Source organism: Pelophylax lessonae (assembly GCF_965119305.1).
Source record: "Pelophylax lessonae genome assembly, chromosome: 2".
Taxonomy (NCBI): domain Eukaryota; kingdom Metazoa; phylum Chordata; class Amphibia; order Anura; family Ranidae; genus Pelophylax; species Pelophylax lessonae.
The window spans coordinates 584,614,275-584,640,103 of record NC_138769.1 but is presented as its reverse complement, the minus strand read 5'-3'; the positions used below and the strand labels follow the sequence as shown (position 1 = coordinate 584,640,103).

General features: G+C 43.7%; 1 protein-coding gene across 1 annotated transcript in view; it reads left to right on the top strand.

Moving 5' to 3' along the window:
• Nucleotides 1-12,251, top strand: part of GALNT6 (polypeptide N-acetylgalactosaminyltransferase 6) — a 53,015-nt gene extending 40,764 nt beyond the window's left edge. Inside the window, exons 8-10 of the mRNA XM_082246782.1 lie at nucleotides 1,626-1,727; nucleotides 3,456-3,614; nucleotides 11,964-12,251. Of these exons, the coding sequence (XP_082102908.1) occupies nucleotides 1,626-1,727; nucleotides 3,456-3,614; nucleotides 11,964-12,077 (375 nt within the window). The 3' untranslated portion in view covers nucleotides 12,078-12,251. The remainder of the gene's footprint in view (nucleotides 1-1,625; nucleotides 1,728-3,455; nucleotides 3,615-11,963) is intronic.
• The last annotated feature ends 13,578 nt before the right edge of the window (nucleotides 12,252-25,829 follow it).

Sequence of the window (25,829 nt, the reverse complement as noted above, 5' to 3'; positions counted from 1 at the left end):
CACCTCCTTCCATATTGATCCCATGCTGAATATAACATCTGCTAGTTTCTTCTGCTCCCATCCACCAGCTCTGCTGCTTCTCCAATGCTCAGTCCTCTTGTTCTGATCGCAGTTCAACTCCTGTTCCATTGCTTTCATGCTGCACACTACATGTGACATCTACTACTTTCTCCATCTCCAGTCCTCCAGCTTGGCTGATGCTCAGTCCTCTCTCTCCGGTCCCCATTCACCTTCCCAGATTGCGCACCCCATATGTCATCTGCCAGTTGCTCCGCTCGCCTTCTTGCTGCTACACACGGCACACCAGATATGACGTCTGCAGCAGATACTCCCAGTATATATGCTTATCATATGAATTGACCTCTTTCCATTTCACCTATTGGCTTCACAGTGCATTCTGGGATCTCTCATGCGTCCAAAAAGAAAACAAAGCTAACTCTGAATAAGCACCCCTCTATAGCAGAAGGTGATGTTAGTGAGCACTATGATATCTGTATCTCTGGAGGCTTTGGAGATGCGGTGCAGCACCAAGAAAGCAACATAGGGTATAGATTTTGAAGAAAAGCACTGCAAAAACTCAAGTGTGTGCATGACTGGTACCGTACCTATTTAATTTAGTGATAGTTGTTTTGATTGGCATTCAAAGTGCTTTAAAAACATGAGTCAAATGTCCCATTCTGAAGCAAGCGTAAATGAGGCCATACTGCTCATCATTTGAGCCCTATGCTATGTACTGTATTTTATAATGATAGGCTGGCAGCTCCAGTGAAGAGTAATGTGACCAATAAATCTCTGAACTAAGCATTAATCATTTCACTGTACATTTTCTGAAAGCAGAGACGCTGTATAATAAAATATTACAGTTGTATTTAGAATGCAGTTGTATTTATTATATCACACATTTATTTGCTCTACTGTGGAATCCCAGTCAAAACTAAAAATCTCCCCTTTATGTTTTTGAGTAATATAATTACCTTTTATATTAACCCATTTTTGGATTGCTGAAAGCCTGAATGGAAACAACTGTCCAATCCAGACATTCTGCAACCCGAATGTTGCTGCACATAGGCACTTCCTTATGCTGTTATTGGTGTTCATTCTCTCCGCCCTGCCCTATCCCAGACATCACTTGCTTTTTTCATGATTGAGGACACACAAGCGTCCTTATTCATTAGAGAGATCTGACGGGAAGCTTTTCGAAATTTTCGATAAGTACAAAACATACCTGTAGATCATGTAAGAATTATGTTCGCTTGGCATACAGAATATTTATTCTCTTCATTGTGGGCAGTAGGACAAAGGACGGGTCAGAGTATTTCAGAAAGACACTGAGAGAACTGACGCCACAAAAATGCTGTGTGTTGTCAGCCCACAACAAGACTTGGGTAATTTTCTGTACTGGTAGGGTCTTTAATTGGATGAAATATGGGGAAATTGTCACGTTCATGTTTTTTTTCCGACCTGACTTTTAAGATTAGAAACACAGATGCTGCCCCTAGATTTCTGCCAGAGACAGCACTACACCAAAGTATAAACCGCCCTTCATCAACAATTCCTCATTTACACAATTTGTCAATGAACCATATTGAAAATGTTTTAATCCCCATCATTTTCCCCATTTGTAGATTAAAAATGAAGGATCCCAGAGCTGCCTTGATGTTGGGGAAAATAATCATGGAGGAAAACCACTCATCATGTACCCATGTCATGGAATGGGAGGAAATCAGGTACAACGTAACTAAAATCTGCTCTAATAGTGTAATTAAACATATGGAGAGTTTAACAAGGTTTTAAATTCATGTATTTTTAAAAAATGCAGCTGGGGAATTTACTAAGGGAATTTATTAAGCAGCCAGTATCTGGAGCAGCTGTACAGGGCAGACAGACGGCTTCTATGTTTTTTGTTCATTTTCAAAGCTTAACAAATGAAGGCTGATTCGTCACTATGTACAGCTGCTCCAGGTTCTTAATCCAGGGGCAAAAGCACTACCTACTGGTCTTTTGCAGCTATTGTTTTTCATTTGCATTCTGAGCTTCCAGAACTGTCCCAGCAGGCAAAAGTTAAGGCCCGTACACACGTACCGATCGTCGGCATACAAACGTCGGCGGACGAAAGATCTGCCGATTGTACGCGTGTTAGTATGGTGCCTCCGACAGATGTCTGCGCACAATCCGCGGACAAAAGTCTTTCTTGCAAACATGAAAATTTTTGTCTGCGGACACCAGAACGGACGATTGTTCGCCTGTCAGTACAGAATTCGGCCGACAGACCGCAGATTTGCAAGACTGGGCATGCTCAGAAAATTAAAAACACAGGGAAAGTTAACCATTACATGACATCACTTCTGCAGTCAGCTGAAGTCTGCAGACAAAATTCTTGTGCTGTCCTTGTGCTGTCTTTGCACTTTTCAACAGACACCGACATCCCGGGGAGAAAAGACGAACATTTGTATGACGACGATCTGCGTGTGTGTACGGGGCTTTAGTTTAAAGATTGCTTTGTTTACATTCAGCCTGTCTGTAGAGCCCACTGTACAGTGCAGTTCACTAGATTATTGTAGACCAGGACTAAGAAATACACAAAGTCCCTGGAATTGAACTTTGTTGGTAAAAAAGCAAAATTATAGGGTAACTTGTCTTCATATCATCAGTGGCGGGAACCATAAATGAGTATGTTATAGTATTTATGTGGGCTTTTCTTGAAACTACTAGCTTTACCTAAAACTTTACTTGTAGGCTGAAATAATACAGTTCAGTCATTTCAGCACCAAACTAATTTCCCATGCTGTCCCATTCATTCCCAGAGCCCAGCCTTCCCCCTAATTTATATACTGTACAGGGAGGAGGGCAGAACCCAAAAAGCCTGAGAAACTGGCAGACCTAAAGTGAACCATTCCCCCGTCTAGGCAACCCATATCCCCTAGTACCCGGTAACCCCACCATGTAGGTACCTGCCTACATGTATAAGTATGATGTCAGAATTACCTTTTTTACTAGTTTTTATTTTTGCCAGGCTCAGAGTGTCCCTCTGTCACTCACTGCTCCATCTGCTAGCCTGGCCATCTTCTGTGCTACTTCTTCCAGGTTCCCAACAATCCTTTTCAGTCCTTGGGCAGCCACATATGAGGTAACTCCTGTGCATGCATGCAGGAGTTACTTTATCCATGATACCATACATCATACCTGGAATCTTACAGTGTATAGGTTGCACTGTGCATGCACCGCACTGCTTAGAGGCCAGGAAAGGATTTTCTGCTATCTCTTAGCTTTTTTTTTTTTTTAACTAAAGTTCCACTTTAGTTATAATTATCTTTAGGACATAACATTAATAGTTATTTTAATTGCAGAACCAATTTAGCTTATTTAAATGCTATCCATTTTTCCATTACAGTATCTAGTTTCTGTTCTCTTTACTAGAGTGCTCTCTACTAACTCCAGTGCTTTATTTTTTTTAGTACTTTGAATATACTACGCAGAATGAACTGCGACACAATATTGGGAAGCAGCTGTGCTTGCGCTCCAAATACAGTCCAGGACCAGTGGAGCTTGGAGAGTGTCAGTACAAAGGAAAAGGGACCACTGTTCCAGGAAATGAGGAGTGGGAATTGACTAAGGTAACTAGTTTTCCTAATCTAGCCTGCAGCAGATGTAGCTCGATTTAGGAGAGACTCTGCAAGGATCTCAGAAAACCTTGCACACAAGAAGAATAGTAAATGATGTAAAAACAAGGCAAGCTATTGACGTGACTGCACATCATATGCAACACTGACTAGATGTACCGATCACTCTCCTTAATTGTATGTTTCTGCATGCCGCCTTTAAATTTAAAAACATTTCTTCAGTATCGGCCCAGAGCCCTAGCCCATGAGGTGCTGTGCTGAAAAAGCTAAAAAGGCCAAAAGATATTGTGGTCTAGTGGGGTCCCAAACCCATAGTGTTACTCCAGCACCCCCCTGCCACAATTCTCAGGGGGCGCCTGACATTGCAGGCTCTCTGCCTTCCCAGCTCCCGGCCAGACCAAGTAGCACTGCTCAATTTAGGAGGCACTAGGCCCTTCAGAATCCTGCACCAGGGAATTACTCCTGGCCTCTTCTGCCCAGGGATGCGCCAATTTCTCACAGGAAGATCCCATAGGGACTTCTCACACCAGCAGAAATACTATAGAGCCAGCCATTCCAACCAAAAGATTAAAATGTTGTTGGAGCACCCCTAATGGACACTGATCAGAACAGATCCTACACTTGATCTTGACCAAAAGGCTAAGAAGGGTTAAATGTTTGCTTATGCAAGGACATTTAATTAAATGATCCTCCCCAAAACCCACCTGCCCCCCCTAAAATGTAATTTCTCTTATGTTCATTGACAGACACATCGCTTCACATTCAGAACCATAGGGTTATATCGCCCCCTTACAGGAGTGGCACACTAGGCAGAAAAACAAACTTGGCTATGCCTATTGGCACTCCTGGCTGGTGTACATCCCCCTCTCTGCCATAGACACTCAGTTTTTTTTTTTTTTTTTTCTTGCCTAGTGAGGAGTAAGGACCTGGCTCCCTGCTGGGACCTGCAGTTTCATTACTTTTTTTTTCTCTTTTAGTGGAATTTTTTATTTATTTTTTTCCTGCAGAGACCTTCGATCAACAGCCAGGCTGGGCATTGGGCTGGATAATCTAGATCCAGGAAGTTACCTCAGTCTGGCAAGCAAGCACGTGCAGACCCTAAGCTCTGTGCAGGGTTGGCAGCGACAGGCCCCATCCTGGACTAGGGCAGCCAGCGAGTTGAACATCTTGTGGGGACCCATATGACTGGGCTCCGATAGTCCGCATCAGTGTTGCTTTGGCCGGCAGCCCCCCACTTTGGTGGCGAGGAAGTTCTGTCTTGGGAGTGTTACCCATACTTTTTGCTGGATCGGTAAGTAAGGGACCCCCTCCTCTCTTTCCCTGGAAGTAGTGTGGGGCACGGGGACTCTCTGGGGTGGTTGGTCCCCGGGGTTCTCCTCCCCTCCCATCCCCCGATCCCTCTATACTTTGCTCATGGGGGGGATAGCTGGGATGCTGCATGCCCAGGCTGTCTGTGTCCCCTGGCCTTAGTAACTGCGGGCGCACTGTTCCCCCTCCATCCTCTGGTTTTTATACTGCGGGGCAGGTGTTCCTTGGGCTCACTTGCTGCACATCGTAGCGTCTGAATTGTTGTTGGCCTAGCATCCGTGGGTCCGCACACCACGCGGTCGGGCCATCCAGTAATGTAGGCCGTGGCTTTGTGGCCTACTGGCTGGGCACTGTGTGGGGTGGCTCCAGTTGAGGGCGGCTAAAGCCGCCGTTTTCCGTTGGGGCGTTCATCCTCCCCTCCGCTCCCTCTGTCGGTTTCATATAACCCCCCGTGATCCACACTCACGACAAGGCTGGGCATCCGAAAATTTAGGCTGTGGCTTTGCGGCCTACTAGGCTGTGTGGCCAAACCAGGTGCCTCCTTGTGGAGGGGTGGCGTTGTGGGGCCATTCGGTTCTCCGGGGGCTGTAGCAGTTATTGTTCTGTGGGAAACCTGCCCTTAACCAGCGGTGCTACAGGACCATAGGGGTATCCTGCCTGCAGGACTGCCCGCATCACAGCAGGCGGCACCCCTTAAGGGAGCTCTTTTTGGAGCCTCCTATGCGAGCCTCCTTGGAGGAGTGTCAGCGGGTGACCCCTCTTAGTCGGTGGCCCCCTTCGTTGGCCATTAGTCAGCGTTCCCTTTGCAGGGGCCTCAGTCTGCCCTTTTGTGAGTTTTGTGTTCTACAGGTGGAGGTGACGCTTGGGCACAAGAATAGTAAATAGCACCCTCCATCTGTTCCTGCTTCACCTGTCTCCTCAGATCCTGAATCTGGCTCGGTCGCCGCGGACGTGGCCCACCCTACAGGGCTTGTCGCCACGCTCCCTGATCTGTAAGATAGGAGGATTCCTCCACAATGGCTGTGGCACACGAGAAGGCCCTATTGACGCACTTGTTACATCTGTGCGGGAGACATTGAAGATGGGGAATGCAGCTGAGGCAGCTGCAGAGGTTGCCGTTCCTTTTGGTACTCACAAGCCGTCTCGCACGGTGAAAGTGTTTCCCTATCCCTCCTATTTTGACAAGTTTGTCTACAAGGATTGGGAGTGCCCAAAATGTCTTTGTGGTTCCTAAACAATTTGCTGTGCGATACTCCTTTTAATAATCACTTCTGAGAATTGTACTGTCCCAGCGGTGGTGGACCCTCCTGTCCTGTTTCCAGGTTGGCTAAGGCGACCATGATTCCGGTAGAGGAATCCCCGGCTTTTAAAGATCCAAGTGACAGAAAAGCGGAGTCTTTGGCCTGCAACGTTTACTATTGCTGGTTTGGCGTTACGGCCGGTTCTGGCCATTGCCCTGCTGTCACAAACTTTAACTGAGTGGGCTAAACTTTTGCACCATGGTCTAGGGGGTGAATAGATTCCCCCTGCCTTTGTGGAGTTGGTGGACCAGTTGATCCAGGGGCTGCAATTTGTCTGTGATGCCTCTCTGGATGCAGCTCCCTAGTTTTCTAAGCTCTCTGTTTCCGCAGTGGTGCTAATTTGTATTATATAAACCAGAATGGCTCGCTATTCAAGTATGTTAGTGGTACCTCTATACATAGATACAATCCTAAATCTAGAAATTCAATGTGTAAAAAAGCAAGAAAGTCTTATTTGAAAAAATGTATAAATATCATCATAAATATTCCACCATGAATCAGTTCATCAAAAAATTGTGCAGAGTGATAAGTTCATGGAAAGATTGCTGTATATTAAAAAAATATCAGATTCTTTCACTCATTCGCTCACCTTAGAACTAAAATCAGTGATAAAATACTTTCGACTTATAATCTTCATCCCATGTAAATAGATAAAATCTCCTCACATGCGAGTTCCCAAATAAAGAAATTCGGATTTATATAATTTCTGATTTAGCAAGCACATGAGTACTTGCATTGGTGGGAGCTGCAATTCAAGTTTAGGTTGATATTGGGTTTTGCCATAGCAGTGCACCTTTACACTGTTTTTTCTCATTTGTATGTTGCGGCTTAAGTGTTGGTCAGCGGACAAAACCTCCAAGAAAGCTCTAACTGATTGGCCCTTTTAAGGTGATCAACTGTGTGGTGCTACCCTGGATGACATCATTAAGAGTCTGACAGGGTAGGGGAGAGAGTACTTTCCTTCCACAGTCTGGGAAAGGGAAGGAACCTCATTTTGGATGTGGACCTTCTTCTTAGCACACAACATTCTTTTCATCCATCAGGGGCCACTGACAAGGGTTCCAAACCTTTCAAGTCCTCCTTGGGAGGTTCCAAGAGGCCCTGGTCCGGCAAGCCGAGAGCTGATTTCTCTAAACCCATGGACTAGGCCTTTTTGCATGAAAGTGCACCCTTACCCATACTTGGGGTAGGGGGAGATTTTTGTTGGTTTCAGGAGCTGTGGACCTCCTTGGTGAACGACAAATGAGTACACAAAGTAATTCTGTCCGGTTACAAGATAGTTTCATTCTTGCCCTCCGGAAAGGTTCTTTCCCTCCAATGTGCATCAGTCCCCGGATCGACTGCAAGCTCTTTTCAGGGCGGGGCAGGACCTTTTGCCTCAGAGTGATTGTCCTGGTTCCGGTATCCTAACAACTTCAAGGTTTTTATTCAAACCTGTTTACGGTCCCGAAATAGGAAGGCCAAGTCCATCCGATTCTGGACCTCAAGGCCCTGAACCGTTTTGTGCAGGTACAGAAATTCTATTCGATCAGTGGTGACATCCCTACATCAGGGAGATTTTTAAGCCTCTATTGACATCAAAGATACTTACTTGCACATTCCAGTATGTGCCCGATGCCAGCATTTCCTCCGCTTTGCTGTGGGAGAGCAAAGTGGAGGAAATGCTGGCGTCGGGCACATACAGTTCCAATTTGTCTGTTGCTGTCCCACAGGTGGTCCTCCCTCTGCACTTGCATGTGAGTGCTGGGCCTAATGGCGTCTACCTTTTGTGGCGGTACAGTTTGCACAGTTCCTTACAAGGTTCCAGAGGGAGATCCTGGTAAAATGAGACAAGTGTCCAAAGTCTCTGGACAATCGGATTCATCTGAGCTGGGAAACCAGGGGTTCCCTGGTCTGGTGGCTTCGTTTTTCTGAAAGTTCGGCAAGGCCAGTCTATTCTCCCCTTGTATTGGACAGTGGTCACTACGGATGCCAGCATAGGGGAGGTGTCCTGGGGCTCAGCTCAGGGTTTGGATGCTGGAAGAATCCAGGCTACTGATCAATGTCTTGGAACTTCGGGGCGATCAGGCTTTGCCTGGATCACTGGGCAGATCATCTCCGGGAGCTCCCGGTACGGATCCAGTCGGACAATGCCACGGCAGTGGCTTTTGTCAATCACCAGAGTGAAACAAAAAGTGTGTTGGCAGCTCTGCGGGTCTCCGATATTCTCTGGTGGGTAGAACACCTATTCCGTGCACTTTCTAGGTGTGGAAAATTGACAAGTGGACTATCTTAGTCGGTAGTTGTTGAACCTAGGGGAGTCGTCCCTTCATCCAGACGTGTTTCATCTGATGTGTCGGCAGTGGGGCGCCCCGAGGTGAACCTGTTGGTGTCTTGGCTTAACTGAAAAGTACCGGGTTTGTGGCAAGGTCACTAGATGCTCTGGCAGATGCCACAGATAATCTGGTGGCCCTGTGGGGCCAGTATCATTTAAATTTATGCCTTCCCTCCACTAATGCTTCTTCCGTGGCTTCTGTGCAGGGTTGAAACCAAAGGGATTCTGGTCATTCTGGTGGCCCCGAACTGGCCTCGCCGGTCTTGGTATGCCGAAGTCCCCTGGAGGCTACCTCTCAGGGAGGTCCTGCTGTCCCAAGGGACAATCTTCCATCCTGCTTTACAATTGCTGCCTTTGACAGCGTGGATGTTAAAAGCCAGGTGCTGAAGGATAGAGGTTTGCCTGGGTCAGTGATTCCGACCTATGGTGAAGGCTAGGAAGTCTACCTCTAGAATGATTTACCATCGTTTGTGGAAATCGTACATTTTGTGGTGTGAGTTGATTGGTTTTCACCCTCCTTTTTTTTTTTCGGTGACTTAGATTTTGACCTTCCTTCAATAAGGTGTTGAGCAGTATTTGGCCTTGAGTACCATCAAGGGCCAAGTGTCAGCTTTGGTGGTCTTCTTTCAGCGACCCTTGACCACACATTCCTTGGTGCGTACTTTCATCAAGGGGTTTGACACCTGACTCCACCAGTACGGTCTCCTCTACCGCCATGGGATTTGAACTTGGTGCTCTCTGTTCTCCAGAAGCCTCCCTTTGAAAATATTCTGGAGATCCCCCTGATTACGCTTTCACAGAAGGTTGCTTTTTTTGATGGTTATCACCTCTGCTCACAGGGTGTCGGAACTGGTGGCGTTATCTTATTGTGTCCCCTACTTGGTAGTCCACGAAAATAAGGGGATTCTTCGTCCACGTTCATCTTTCCTACCTAAGTTTGTCTCTGACTTTCATTTAAATGACGACCTTGTGTTGCCTTTCTTGTGTCCCAGGCCCGCTCATCCCAAAGAATTTGGGTTGCATGCCCTAAATGTGGTTCAGGCAAGTCGTGTGTATCTGACAGCCATCGAGTCTTTTCGGAGGTCAGACTCACTTTTTGTGATCATGGACGGGTCAAGAAAAGTGCTGTCTGCTCTTCTGCTACCATTTCGAAGTGGATCAGATGGACTGTGATTTAGGCCTATTGTATCAAGGGTCAGGTTCCTCCTTTCCCTGTAACGGCGCACTCTACTCGGGTGCTTAGTGCTTCTTGGGCCTTCTGTCATCAGGTGTCAGTGGCGCAGGTTTGTGGGCAGCCACCTGGTCCTCGGTGCACACTTTCACCAAATTCTACAATGTGGATGCTGGTTTTGACCTCAAGGTTTTGCCTGTTTCCTCTTTGGGGGTGTATTGTTCAGGTTGGGCTCCAATTATTTTTGTTAAGCTCCTGTTATCTGGTTGGCTTTTGGTGTTTAGCCTTGGGTGTTTTGGCCCTGCTTGAGAATGTCCCTATGGTTCTGAATATGGAGAGCTGTGTCCGACAATGAACAAAAGAGAAAATAGGATTTTTGTACTTACCATAAAATCCATTTCTCTGCGTTCATTGACTGACACAGAACCTACCCCTCTATGGGGTTTTGATATTACTGAGTGTCTATGACAGTGAGGGGGATGTATACCAGCTAGGACTGCCCCTAGGCGTAGCCAGGTTTGTTTTTCTGCCTAGTGTCCTTCTCCTGTAGGGAGCGATATAACCCTATGGTTCTGAATATGAAGCTCTGTGTCTGTCAATGAACTCAGAGAAATGGATTTTACGGTAAGTACAAAAATCCTATTATTTTGCAGCTTACCAGTCCTTTATTGTGGTGGCAGCATTACTTTTCTTTTTTCAGCCTTTCTTCCCTTATTTACACCTTGTGATCCTGTCATTAACGCACTTCCTGGGGTAAGGTAACGAGGCTGGTTCACTATAGTGGAACTGCAGAACAACCACGCTTTCTATCTCTGTAAAATAGGGAAGGTGTTTTGTAGTCCACTGAGAGGACTTGGAACAATGGTAAATAAGAGTGCAACACAGGAACAATGGTAAATAAGAGTGCAACACAGACTAAGTTATGAGGTCACCTGTTTCCTAATTAGATGTACAGAATTTATTTTTTATGCACCCACTAAACAGACGTAACAAAACATTTTCAATTATCTATTTAAAAGACCAAAGGAATTGTGCAATAAGGAATTCATGGTTAGGGGGTGGTTAAGGTGTCTGTAAACCCTAACACTCCACCCTAAAGCCTGGTATAGCCGCTAGGCTGAACAGAAAAAAGTCTGAGGAGCTTGCAAGGAGGTTTTGTTCTAACCATGCGATGTTAGTATAGTGATCTCCCCGCTGGGTTCCCCCCAGCCAGAACACATCGGGTCAGCAATTGCAGCCATTGGCTAAGGACGCTGATCAGATGCTGGTCTTTCTGCAAGCTTGTTTGACAGAAGCTGGCTGTGAGATTGGCTTCTGTCAAACAAGGACCGGTACGCATGGGCTGAATGTCGGCTGGTATCTACTATACCAGCTGATTTTGGCAAATCTTTGGCCCGTGTGTACAGGGCTTTGGTCTATATTCTTACCAAAACATCAACCATCAGAGATGTATAGTAACGAAGTAGAACTACTTAAGTACTGTACTTAAGTACCGAAATGCGGTATCTGTACTTTCCTAGAGTAGAATTTTTTTCTCCTACTTCTACTTTTACTTCACTACATTTTTTCGATGATTTCGATACTTCTACTCAAGTATTTTTTTTTTGTGCTGCATAGTTACTCGTTACTTTTAAAAAAATTTACCACTGCCAGAACAGTAGATGGCAGGTTGCATAAAGCTCAAAAAAATGTGTATAATGTCATTTGTAAATTAGCGCATACGAAAATAAAGGCTGTGTATAATAAAAGCTGCTATACCAAATCTTTCCAATAAAAAGAAAATATGAAACAAACAAATAAATGGTGCTACAGCGCTTAAAGTGCATCAAGAAACTACTAACAAACACAGGTTAATCATTTGAATAAATCATTTGAAATAATAAAAAACAATATGATGTTCAAACTTTTGACTTCTTTCTTTAATAACTACATAACACAGTACTTGTACTTCTACTTTCAGTACTTGAGTAGAATTTTTTTTTCAAAACTACTGGTACTTTTTACTTTTAGTACTTAAGTAGCAATTTTTTTGAAAAAACTACTTGCAATACTTAAGTAAAAAAAATGTTGAATACTTTAGTACTTCTACTTAAGTAACTTTTTCTGCGAGCACTTCCACTTCTACTCAAGTCACTTTTTGATCGAGCACTTGTACTTTTACTCAAGTAGAAATTTCGAGTACTTTATACAAGTCTGTCAACCATTAATTTAATTTGCCTAATCCTCTAAAAAATACATTTCTTTTCCAGGATCGTTTACTAAGAAACACTGGCTCTCAACTGTGTCTAAGCTCCCGGGGAGAACATCCGTCCACTACCCACTGTAATCCTGGAGATGTACACCAGCGCTGGGGTTTTAGCTAATTCCGATCATGCTCAGTGACTGCTACATGATGGCTTAATATCTACAGTGCCTTCTTATCCCCTGGATACAAATGAGGAAAGTGCTCATATCTCAGAATTACCACTAGGCAGGAAGCCTTTAAAACTTGTTGTCCTTTTAAAATGTTTACAACTTAGATCAGTGCCTTGAAGGAATTGAAAATAAACAACAAATGAACACCTTTTCCTTTAAAATAAGCTTTCATAAAGCTGGGTGTTGGTGTTCCCTTTAACTTCATTTATGGATTATAAAGAGAGGTTTGGACAAGCCAGATTTGCACTAGATGTTCTTCAACACTACACAAGTGTACAACATCCATCTGTTGGTTTTATCCTTCTAGAACCTGAGTAGAGATTTCATCTGAGAAATGCTGCATTTGTTTCTTTATAGCAATAATTAGGTTGGTATAATCAATCTGCAGTAAATCTATCGCTGTCATTGACAGTCAGGTCTCAGTTTATACTAAAGAATCTTGCTGGGATTTGTATCCACACAACACTTTTGACCTCAAGTTGACTAAATATGACAAGATTACTGTAAGGTTGCTGAAAATCCAGACCGGACTGGTTTTCCTCTGCTCGGCCAATTACCAATCTGTACAAATAATGGAATTTTTCTTACCGTTACATGATTCTTCTAGCAAGAAATGAGCACCGCCTGACGGCTATGAAGCTTTTTTGAACCGTGAATCTTGTGAGATCTACTGTGATTTAATCCATTTTGATATGCACATCTATGTATTTTTTTAGTCTTTGCACAGCACCAAGGCCATTATCTAAAAAGGCAAAGAGCAATAACCCGTAACAACCTGTCATAATTATTCATTCATAATCCAACAGCAATAATGTTCTATGTGATGGGTTAAACCGTTTGTGCAGTTTGCTCATCATTGTTGCTTTATGCGCTGCTTAAGTCTTCAACCTTAGCAGAATGGCAGGTCAAATGCATTTTCGAAGTCCAATTTTCAAACCAATGTCAGTGAGAACTTTGATAATTCTCTAGTTTATATTTAGGCAGGGATTTTATTTTTCTTAGTTGCCTTCTTTGGGACATGGTTTCTCAATTGACCTGTTGTCTAAAAATCGACTAAGCCGATCTATCTTTTTTTATATTGGTCTTGCCTGAATGCTTGTATGTAATCATTTCATAAGTGTCTGCTTGTATGAAATTTTTTAGTTGCTTCATTCTTACCTGCATTAAAGCCCCTTAACACTATTCACAGTTTAGCATATGATAATGCTAGATTCAATCCCAAGGGTACATGCAGGGCTGCTGACCCTCCTGTCCCTGGCCCCTGGGCCTCACTAGTTCAGCAGATGGTCGAAGGCCAAAGAGGGGACTTTTTTTAATACCATTGGGCAAAAGCACAGTAATCCTGTGGACTGTGGCTCCCAGCAATTAAAGTTCCCTGGGTACCATGAGTTCAGCAGCAGAAGCAGGGACAGAGAGGGAACTGTTCACTCATTTTTGGGGAGCAGGCAGAGTTATCCCTCATGCTGCAGCTTCCAACAGATTAAAATTCCGGCCTCTTCTTTATCAATCCACCATGGCAAACCTAGTTGTCAGGAGCTGTAGCATGGAGGATTACTTTGTCTGATCCCAAAATTGGGCAAATAGGCGCCTCTCTATCCTCGGCCCCTGCTGCTGAACTGATTGGGCCTGGAGAGCATTATTTTTTATTTCTGGGAGCCATGGTTGGTGGGAATACTGTGCAAACACAATAAGGTATGACAGGGACTGTCAGGCACGAAGGGGAGGGAGGGAGGGAGGGGGGGGGGTTGAGGGCCCTGTCAGGCATGCTGTATGGAGCCCCATGATTTCTAGTGGCAGCTCTAGGTATATGATATACATAACATAGCAGGCTGTGAATGGGACAGAATACTGACATCATGGAAAAATGGTGCTAAGCAATTCTGCTTTATAAACTCTTTCAAGAGTAGAAAAGTTAGTTTAATTGCTGCAAAGTATGCCTGCTAACCTCGGTTGCCTTTTCATTCTTGCCTCCTTTTATTTAAATATTTGTATAGTGCTAATATATAACTTTGACTGAGGGAGAATAGGTTATTCTAAGATGTTAGTGGAAGAGATGTGATAGAGGGTAAACAAAAGAGAGGAAAATGAAATGGTGGGTCTTGTATCTTATTTACCAGCTCAGTCTGTCTTCTCATCAATGCCCAATCTGCTTGTGCAGAAATACAACAGGTGGGGTTCAGTGAATTAAACAATTTTGAAAATGTGAGACCTACCGAAAAGACACGAAAGAAGATAATCTTCTTTGTCCTGCTTTCAAATTTGCAGATTTAAGTTTAATATTTAATTTCCTTTTTTTTTTTTTAAATAAAATCTATTCTCTATTTCTCTCTCCTCTAGTAATTCGCAAGACATTGGGTACATGTACATATAAAAGCACTGAGCATAGTGGGTATATAATGGGCTATTTAGTATATGAAGGTGGAATAAAAAAAAATATATCTGTTAATGAACTATCAAGTTTTGGTAGTATAGGGTGGCATAAGAGCCTTTCCAAGTAGTTTTCATTTATAGGATAATGCTGACTTCAAAATTGTCCTTTTTCAAACGGGCATATGGATGCTTTCATTATTGACTTGTGTTTAATGACACCAGTTTAGGGCATGCCCATGCAGCCAATGAAATCTGAACTCAGTATGTCAGGGTTCAGAGCATCTAAGCCTGCACCTTTAAAAGCAAGACCGCAATGATAGTGGACATCTTTTCTGTTCATACAGGTTATCTTTAAGGTATTGTGCCATGGCTATCCTTTTTTGTGTCCCGAATGATGTAGTTTATTTTGAACCATGATTTAGGATCATTTTTAGTATGTCGAATTTCTTTTGTTAACAAAGAACAACATTTCTCCTGTCTTCCTGCAGCTTTTGGCCTTGCTGCAACTAAGCTACAAATAAGCAGCTACACTGGACCGTAGTTTAAATTTGTGTTTTGTTTTTCTTTTTCTTTTTTTCTTTTAACTGTGTTCTGATGAAGGGTCCTGGTTTCCTCTTGTAAGAGGATTTGGGAAGATTTAAGAGTAAATCACTGTGATTGATCAGTTAATTTGACTGTAGGAACTGTGCTTAAATTAGGCCTTTTTCTTTTATATAAAATAATGTTCTAACTTAGTAATTTTGTGTATTTATAAATTTTAAATCCTGTACAAAATGGTATAAGCATTGTGGCAACTGGTTACAACCTTAGTCTATTTGGTAAAATAAATGTCTCTTTTCTGTGGTCTCTCTACTGTCAACACTCTTTGACACTTTCAAATGTCTGCTATAAATAGACCTATTGTAAGCACAATTTATAATCTCATATGTTCAAGTATAACTAAAGGCAAAACTTTTATTTTGGTTTGGACACAGTGGAGAGGGATTAGAACACCTGTCAATTTGTATTGCTGTCTGTTCCTGTTAAGGGGATTCACCCTCTCTATTTGTCTTGTTTACCATTAGCATTGAAACTAAAAGAAAATTCCAAATTTTGGGTTGCCCCCAGAAAATTAATGTAGGGAAAAATCTTCCAATTGGGACATTAGATCCAGTGGCCTTGGGTTCCCCAAGGGATTCCCTGAATTTGCTATGATTTCCTCTCACTTCCTGTTTGGCTATGGAAGAGGAAGGTATATTTCCCCAATAGGACACCAATGGCAAGAAAATAAACCAAAAGGGGTTATAATCCTACCCTACTCTATCCAAAATGAATAAATGTTTTGCCTATAGTTCTACTTTAACTGTAAAAGTGGAATATTAGTCACTTTAATCCTGAATAAAGGGGTTTAATTATGTGTGCATAAAAACATCAATCATCCATTGCCTATCCTAATAATAACCATACATTATTATTATGACACAGATCAGGGAGCTCCGGCCAACATGTCCCTCAGCCAGGGCCCACATTTAGGACTTAACCTTGGGTACAGAACATCTGGAAGAAAGGGTTAATTTCATTTTCCAGAAGTAGCTGAGCTTTCTCTCTGTAAATGTTAGGTAACTTTTTATACCAAATGCTTCAAAAGCGCTAGCGAAACAGGAAGTGATATTGGCATGGAAAGGTGGTGGGGGGGGGGGGGGGGTAGAAATGAGAACACAGCCATGTGCACACGCAGAGATGGAGACTTGAAGATCTGGACCAGCTATGACCATGAGCAATGAAGAAGCATCCATCAACTATCAGAATTGATTGCAGTTCCTATACTGAAGCTGTTGTTCTTCCTTTTTCTTAGGAGAGGGGGGGTGGTGGTGGTGGTGGGGAATAGACAGGGTTGGTTGCTTAGGTACGCATGTGGAAAATATGTGAATAAACTGCGCTAACTTAAAACTAATCTGTAAAGTAAAACACAATATAAAGCTGCTAACACTCCAACCGACAGTGATGGTGATCAAAATATTACAGTTTTGTCTGATTGCTTAAGCACATTTTTTGTAACTATTGGCTATTTTTGCAAAACTCTACACACAAATAAGAAAACCTTTCACCCAATTATCAAAACATTGTAGTTCTCTTGCAAAAGCGAACACAGCTAGATTAACTCTTCACACCTTCGTAAAAATGGTGTTTTCGTATCAAACAGTAAACACAAGCCATAATCTACTAAGCACACAATGTGCCAACTACACACTGATGGTATGAATACAAAACGCATCTGGCTTTTGCTTTCTTTGTACAGATGTCAATTTGAGGTCATACTTTTGTCATAGTGTCATGTAAACATACAAGGATCCAAACATCAAGTATTGGTGTTTATTCACACTCATCAAAACCAAGACAAAGTCAGAACACAAAATAGTTATTTCACAAAAAAAAAAAAAAAAAGACAATCAGCCTACATCATGTCGTCTTTCTGGGTCCGGCCACAAAATTTTGTCCACGTCGCATGCGATATCCTTCAGTCCAAGGCACAGGGGATAATATCTCCTTGAATGCCGTATCCAGGCCTGACATGATGCCTGGTCAATATCTCCACATGCCTCCTCCATTGCCTGTAAAAGGGCTACCTGTTGATGAGGATGACTGTCGTACACTTTCCAGCGCCAGGCAGAGAAGAACTCCTCGATGGGTTGTAAGAAGGGAGAGTATGGAGGGAGGTTGAGTGCCATGAAGAATGGGTGGTCTGGAAACCAGTTGCGGAACCAAAGCAGCCCTATGGAAACTAACATTGTCCCATATGATGACATATCGGGTATGCTCTGGTCTCTGAACAGTTAACATGTCATGTAAGGTGTCCAGGAATGCAATAATGTGTGCAGTGTTGTATGGGTCTATGGTTGCATGATGGTGAACAACATCATTTTTGTTTATTGCTGCACACATGGTTATGTTACCACCACGTTGTCCTGGGGCATTGATGATGGCACGGTGTCCAATAATGTTCCTGCCACGTCTCCTGGTTTTACTGAGATTAAAACCGGCCTCATCTACAAAAAGTAGCTCATGTCCCATGGCATCTGCTTCTAGTTCCATCACTCTCTGGACAAGACAAAACAAATGCAACACATCAGGCCCATGCACAGCACTACAGTATGCACTTCCAAATTCAGAACCAATGGCACTATAGCTTACCTGCACATAGTCATATCGCAGTTGCTTTACACGTTCTGTGTTTCTCTCGAAAGGAACTCTGTAAATTTGCTTCATTCTTATTCTGTGGCGCACAAGTACACGACTTAGTGCAGAAATGCTTACACTGTGTATATTTTGAAAGATGGTGTCATTATCAATTATGCGCTGCTGTATTTCGCGCAGTTTTATTGCATTATTGGCAATCACCATGCTCACTATATGGGTCTCTTGCTCTGGAGTGAACATTCTTCCTCTGCCCCCAACATCTGGACGTCTAGCAATTCTGTAAAGTAACAATTTCAGTATTTTTGCTTGTATGGTACTGTTGTGTTTCTCATTAGAGTATGGCAGTGCTACAAAGTACTTGCCGATTCTCATTTTGAAATGTCCTAATGATGTTTGCCACAGTGTAGCGGCTCAAATTAGGCTGAACCCGTTGGCCAGCTTCCCTCAGGGTCATCCCATGGTTGATGACATGGTCCACTATTGTAGCTCTGATGTCATCAGTTATTCTATGTCTTACTCTTCTTACCCTTCCTCTTTCCCCTCCTCGTCCTCTTCTTGCTCCTCCTTGTCCTCTTCCTCTAACTTCCTCTAACCCTCTCGTTTCTTCACCTCCACGTCCTCTCCCTCGGCCTCCTCGTCCTCTTCTTGCTCCTCCTTGTCCTCTTCCTCTAACTTCCTCTAACCCGCTCACGTCTTCAACTCCATGTCCTCTTCCTCCAACTTCTTCACCTCCACGTCCTCTCCCTCGGCCTCCTCTGATTCTCACTCTTACTGCTCCTTCCATTGTACTCCACACAGACAGCTTACCTGTGGCTTATTTATAGTGCTTAGGCTGATTGCAAAGTGAACTAATTATCTAAAACAGTTTTCACATGTGAAAGTGTGCCAGACAGTTGGCAAAATAGTGTTAATGAAAGCCATACATGTGTATAATTTTGCTAGGAGTGTGTTGGAAATTTGGTAATTGCATGTAAGCAGTGAGTTGTGTTTACAGTTCTGCAAAAAGTGTTGTGCAGTGAATTGTGCCTACAGTTTTGCAAAGTGTTACAAAAATTGCAAACTGAGTGCAAAGCAGTGTTTGTGCTTTTAGTTTTGCAAACTCAGTGAGTGGTTTTGCTATACATATTAATAGTTTTAGAAATTGTGCTACAAGAATAACGATTAGCGCTTAAGCATTCAGAAAAACTGTAAGGAAAATAGTGCAGCGCTAAAAATGTGTGAGTAAATGTGCACAAAGTAAAACGTGAACAATCAAACAAAAATGCAAAAAAATCAAAGTCCAGAATGTCCATAAAGTGTAAATTGACTTGAAAAAGGTTTTGACTACAACATGTGAAATAACTGCAACAAACGATAAATCCCACACCAAAGGAATAAAGGAATCAAGATGTGCTCACCAGATGGTATGGACCCAAAGTACTGTACAGCAAATGGGTCATACACGCTGTATATGTAGATGTCCTCGGTATCGAATAGGCAGGAACCTCAGCAGCGTCTCTGGATTACAGGTGGTGATGAATATCTTCCAAACCGGTCCGCACGGGAATGCCTAGGAGTCCCCACTCATGGGATTGTGGAGAGGGATAAACCAAAAGGACCCCATAGCATAATACCGTATGGGCAATTTATTGGAAGATAAAGGAATACACTTACAATTTCACAGGTGGTAAGAAGCATTCAGAAAAGATAGGCACTCATGATACTCTAACGCGTTTCCTTAAAAATAACATCCTCAAAGGAATTAGCCTGGTGCCTGGAATCTACATACCTTATATTTATAGTCTTGATGTTCAGAGATAACAGCTGATGTGACTTCTAAATTAACAACACATAATGCCCATCCAACATGGCACCTGCGTGCATGTCAAGCCTCCCTCTCAATAGCCAATCCTGGACAGCCATGTCACTGTGGGGGGGGGGGGTCAAAACTGCATACACCTCCATATTCACAAAGTGATTGGGCAATCTCATAGCACATCTATACAGGCAGGAAATGACGTCATCACAGTGTCCAATGGCTGTGATGAAACATCCAATGGCACTTTTCCACTGCAAGTACCGGCTCGGCTCTACTCGGCCCTGCTTGGCCCGATTTGCTTTTCCACTGCTGGTACCGCATGGTACGGTGTTGGAACGGTTCGGTACGGTTTGGTATGGTTTGCTTTTCCACTAAAGTAGTACTAAAGTTAAGTGGGTGGGATAATAACAATTCTCTGACCAATCAGTGGCTAGTAGTGACTGCATGCAAAGGATTGTGGGATATGGTACCGGTATGGTACCTCTTGGAACCACAATCGAGGTGGTACTGTTTTAGAGAGCAGTACCGTTCGGTTCCATGCAGTGGAAAAGCGCCATAAGTCTCCTTGTGAAAACAGGAAGTGATCTAATAGACACATAGACGTATCTATGAACAGTATGGGGAAACAACTAAGTGTCTGCCCACTATGTCATTAGCATTCTATGAATGGAAAAAGGTTGTAAGTGTAAATTAAAACTACAAACTGCAAGCAAAGACATTTAAAAGGAGTTTTAAAGGTAATGGAAAAAATACTAAGTTAAAATTAAAAGTGCAAACATATGAGCACATAATTGGAGCGGGAGCAAAACTGTACATTATCAAGCACACTGTAAATATGATTAAAATTTACATTCAAATTTTAAAATTGTGTATAAAATAATTATGTGAAAAATTCAAATTGGAAGAGCGAAAGATAGGGGCATAATATAACTTTCATTATGAAAGGCATATTAATTAAAAATACTAAAGGAGATATTAGCCTTGATTCCATAATTATCAATTGTAAAAGGGGGCAAATAATTAGTGATGAAGGAAGGGGGAAAAAAACAGACTTATTAGTTATGGAGACTTGAAGATCTGGACCAGCTATGACCATGAGCAATGAAGAAGCATGCATCAACTATCAGAATTGATTGCAGTTCCTATACTGAAGCTAAGTAACCGTTGTTCTTCTTTTTTCTTAAATGAGGAAAGACAGGGTTGATTGCTTAGGTACGCATGTGTATGGATTTTTTTTTCTCCGCCTTTGGGTAAGAACCTTAGTTAAAGCGTCCTGAGCCGATGCCCAAAAGACTTTTGATCGTTCAGAGGTGTTGGTCTAATACTCTCCCTTCAACCTGCAGGCCATTTGAGTCAATTGCACTTCATTGGCTTTGGTACCTGTTTTGATCCTGTTAATAGTGGATAAAAATGTCCCCAAGATAGCTCTTAAAGGCGTCCCACTAAGTTAGCACATCTTCATGCTCTATATGTCTAGTTTTGGAGTTATTTGTTGGGAACAGTTTTAGCCAGAACACATTCAAATGCTATGGTGCTGGGGATAGAGTGTCTTTAGCCCTAACCACATTCCACAGAACTAGTGGAGAATGGTCAGCCACCCCTCTCACACAGTATTGTATTTTAGTCACCAGGTGCAGGGTTAGTGTATTTCCCACACATAAATCCATGCGAGATAATGAAGTATGGGTTTTGGAGAAGCAGGAAAATTGGATGACATCGGGGTGTTTTAATCTCCATAGGTCAACCCAGCCTAGGTCAGAGAGAAATCGAGATAGCAAGGTTCCCCTACCTGCATTGTGCTGGGAAGGAGGATGGTGTTTATCCAGTCTAGGGTTTAGTATTCCATTAAAGTCACCAAAAATGTATAAAGGAATATCATGCTTGGGCAGTGCAAAAACCACTAATTTGCTCAGGATAGCCGCAGAGAATGGATGGGGAATATAGACCATGGCAAGTATACATTCAACACTATACACTTTACAATGTATAAACACAAAATGGCCTTTTTCATCTATTAAAGATTACAATTCTTAAAAGGTTAAGGCCCTGCATACCAGTACGCTCACCCCCCCTGAATAAAAAGTGTGAGTGGAATAGTAAGCATGACCCACCCATGGGTATTTCAGGCAGCACACCGAGTCCCCTACTAAATGTGTCTCTTGCAACCCAATAAACGTTGAGTGGTACAGTATATGCGTAAGAAAGAGTTCACCATCATCCTTTTCAGCGGTGTACCCAACCCCCTCACATTTAAGGTAATGATTGACACTTCAGCCATATTCGGAAGGACACTTATGGACAGTGAAGGATACAACAGCCCATTAGAGGCCAGTTATCAGAGGAGGGGCAACAGACATGTTTCAGTAACTGGTATGGTGATGACAAAGGCTTGAGGTGCAATGCAGAGTTGTGACATCCTTGATAAAAGAAAAACTGAACAATAGCAACTAAACTTGTAGAGCCCAATGGTGCCCAAAAACTGGCAAACAGTCAAGGACCTGGACAGTTTTAGTTAGTCAGAGTAAACAGCAGCGAGCTAGGAAGTCCTCACACTACTCCCTGTGTGGTGCAATCACTCACAGCCACTGCAGACTGAATATAGGAAAAAATAAACACGGTTTCATATAAAGAAAAGTGCAGGAGCAATACAAGTGAAAACCAAGTAAAACCTGTCCCTGGCCTGGGTATACTTGCAAAGGTAGCTATTCCATCAGGAGAGCAGCCATTTGGTAGCCAAACAGTGTAGAGAAGCGTTGTCAAGCTTCGGCATCCTCTTGTGGTCTATACCTTAGAGATGGCTTGTGCACATCATGCCAATATGCATCAGTAGCCATAATAATGAAGTTTTCTCAACCGTCAGCTGTAACTCGTAGGCGGGCCATATAGAGCATGGCAGCCCCAGACGCCACAAGCGCTGTTTGACATAAAGGAACTTGACACGTTGAAACTGGGGTAGAAAGAAATTTTTACCCCATTGTATTTCATATTGGGCCTTTCTCTTGCTCGGCGTAACACTTTCACCCTGTCTCGGTAGTGGAGTAGTCGGGCCAAGACTGATCTAGGAGTATTACCCGGCGGGGCTCTGGTGGGGACTCTGTGGGCTCTCTCCACTGTGAAAAGTGGCGTGAAAGCATCCTTGCCGAGGACATCCAGGAAAAATTTTCAATAAATTCAGTAGGGTCCCTGGCCTCAGTCTTCTCTGGGAGCCCCACAATGCGGACTTTGTTACGACATAGCCTTTTCTCTATATTGTCTGCCTTGCCTTTATTTTCACGCACTATGCGGGCAGTAAAGCGTGTGTATGGATAGATTCACTGCTTTTCTCTTTGCTTTCTTTACAACTTTAATCCAGTGAAGATACCCTTTTACACCATATTTAAGGCCTGGTTCACACTACTGGGACTTCAGATGCAACTTGAGTTGCACATGATCGCATGACAAGGGAAATCTCATTGTTTTCAATGGTGCCTATTCTATTTAATGGGACTCAGAATAGTGCGATTTTGGGAAAAGGTTCCTGCAATACTTTGGTGTGATTTACAGAGTGACTTGGCGCCATAGATAATGCAGAGTCCCACCACATAATTGTTTTGTAAATCGCATCCAAGTTGTATTGTAGTAGTGTGAGCCAAACCTAAATGCTGTTACTTCTTTAAAACCTGAAACATATTAAACCTGTGTAGCACCCTCCTGGGTAGGTGCTAGAGAGTGAGTATAGTTTTGGATCCTTTCTGCTTACCAGAAGGATTGCCATTTAAATCTATTTTGTTCTCTGCCTAATAGAGAGCAGGATCTGCTAGTGAGGTCTGCTCATTGTGCTTAGGTGCAGCTAAGTTTGTCTGAAGTGTTTCACACTGGTCCAATAGGGAGGCATATTGGACAGTGGGAGGAAACCTGACAATTGAATGCACAGGCATTTAGTACAGTCCTGGTGATTGGCAGAGGAGAGTGCCTCGGTGCATGTTGGGATACTGTATAAATGTGAAGAGCACATGTGCTCGGTGTCTTTTAGCTGGAGAGCGGAGTCCTGGAGGGAGGGGGCGGCTGTCGCCTCCTCTGTAGAAGTTGCCATGTGGCCTCAGGTGGTTAACCTGAGGGCCAAAGAGCTGGTGAAGGAACTGAATCCTGAGGTCCTGTAGAGCTGACTGGAAGGGAGACACTGGAAGGATCTGATTCTGTATACATTGAGTAAAGATCTGTGTCAAGAGGCCTGACCTGAGGGGGGGGGGGCATCGCTACAGCCAGAAGAGTCAGTGGATTGAGTAAAGATCTGTGTCAAGAGGCCTGACCTGAAGGGGGGGGGGGGGGGGGCATCGCTACAGCCAGAAGAGTCAGTGGATGGGTGTCAGTAAAGCGGATGCTAGAGGGTATCCTGAAGATAAGGTAGTTCACCAACTCTGTTGCTGGAGAAAGAGCAAGGAGACTTAACTCTTTTCATACACATGGTAGTATGGTCTAAGCAGTGTGACTGCTTCCACAAGTGACCTGATGCGTCCAAGTGAGAGTTGTCCTTATCAACTGTAAATAGTTCCAGTTGGAGTATCCCACTGTTCCCTTCTCCCATCCAAGTTCCACAATAAATACAAAAACCAACACTCCTGGACTGTTTATTGAGTAACAAGCCATTGGGAGTAAGGATGAATGTGTGAACTGTAACCTAAGTGACTGCAGGTAATTAGAGGAGGCCCAACAAGTGATCACACAGCAAGCCCTACGGGGACAGTGCTACATTTGGGGGTGTCATTCTGGGATTTCCTCTGAGTTACAGCAGTGGTTGTTGCCGGCAAGGGCCGAGTATTTGCCCAAGTAACGCTATGTCTTCTCAAGTAAAGTGCCCGAGTGTCAGTGGAGAAAGTAATGTCTGCTCTACAGTGATCAGTGCAAGTGTACTTCCATGTTGTGGTCACAGCAACGGTTGCTATTGGCAATGATCGGACATTTACATAAGAAACACTGTCTTCTCAAGTCAAGTGCCGGAGTGATGATGGGGAAAGGATGTGCTCTATCATAGGAGAAAATTGTGTCTGCTTTTGTAACCTGTGCAAGTGTGCTTTCAAGTTAATTTCAAGAAAGCAGTGACCCGGGATGTGGGGATCAACGCATCAGGGGTTGTGTCAGAACATGTGCTGTGGAAGAAAATGTCTCCCATGCAACCGGTAACAGCAGGACAATTTCTAACAGCAGTAAGGGAGTTTCGTTGGCTTGTGAATGGAGAAGTGCAACTGAAGCTCAAGTACAGATAGAAGAGGCAGATGTTTGCGTATCTTTGACAGGGAACACAATCTGCATTGCAGTACCATTGCACTGTGTGGGGGAGAGCGTGCCAAAGAGATCTGCCTTGCAGGAGAAGCCATCTCCGGAGTGTCAGCTAGTCTGGGGCTTTGAGCGGAGTTGGGAGCTGAGACGTCCCTTCCACCATCGTGTATAGCTGAGGAGCAGACAGGTGTGTGGAAGAGCAAGATGATGGAGGCCCGAGTGAGCCGGAGCACAGTGGCTAATTCCATGTGTTTACGGAGAACCTGCAGAGCGGACTGAATCGCAGAATCTGACCCTGTTGGACACAGGGGTCCGATTCATGCCCAAGGGAGGTCTGGCCTTGTGCAGAAGAGGGGACACTGAGCATCTTGGACTGGTATGCAGCAGATGCCTGAACATGTAAATGCGGCTGCGAGCGTGGGGACAGTGTGAGCACTTTGGTGACATGCTGCTGAAGCTAGAGAGGAGTGATTACAAGCCCAGAAGATTTGTGAACTGGGAAGTGTGAACCACTTTAGAACTGCTGACACCCATAGTGGTTATCCCTTTTGAGAGAGGACGGGGAGTGCCGAGGGTACCGCTGGGGCTGGGACCCGTGATGCAAACCTGCACAACTATCTGCCAAACCAGGGATACCCACATTTCAGAGATACAATGCACACAAGTTGTCAGAGCTTAGCGGTTGCAGGGTGCATTAGTAGCAATTACAGCAGCAAGTATTCTGGCTCTTAAAGGGGCAAAGGGGAGTCAATGGGTCCTGAAATTGAAGTCTTCCAGTTTGTCTAGTGAAGGGGAGGTAGTGGCTATTGATGTGGGGTCACCCAGTTTCTAGTACTGCTACGGGTCCCTGGAAGAGGGAATCGATGACTGGGGATCAGAAGTAGAGTCTGAGTGGGATTGGTGAACTGAAGTAAGAAGTCCTGCCAGTTCCAGCTCACACAGTGAAGAGACAGAGGCAGCAGTCGTTCAAATGCAGTGCTCAAGGAACTTGGGGTTCTGTGAGGCCTTTGCCACTAGGGTCCCTGATTTATCCCCACCTCGCACCCAAGCTCGGGCATGGAATTATGCATACTCTCATCTGATCCAGAAAGTGGAGACC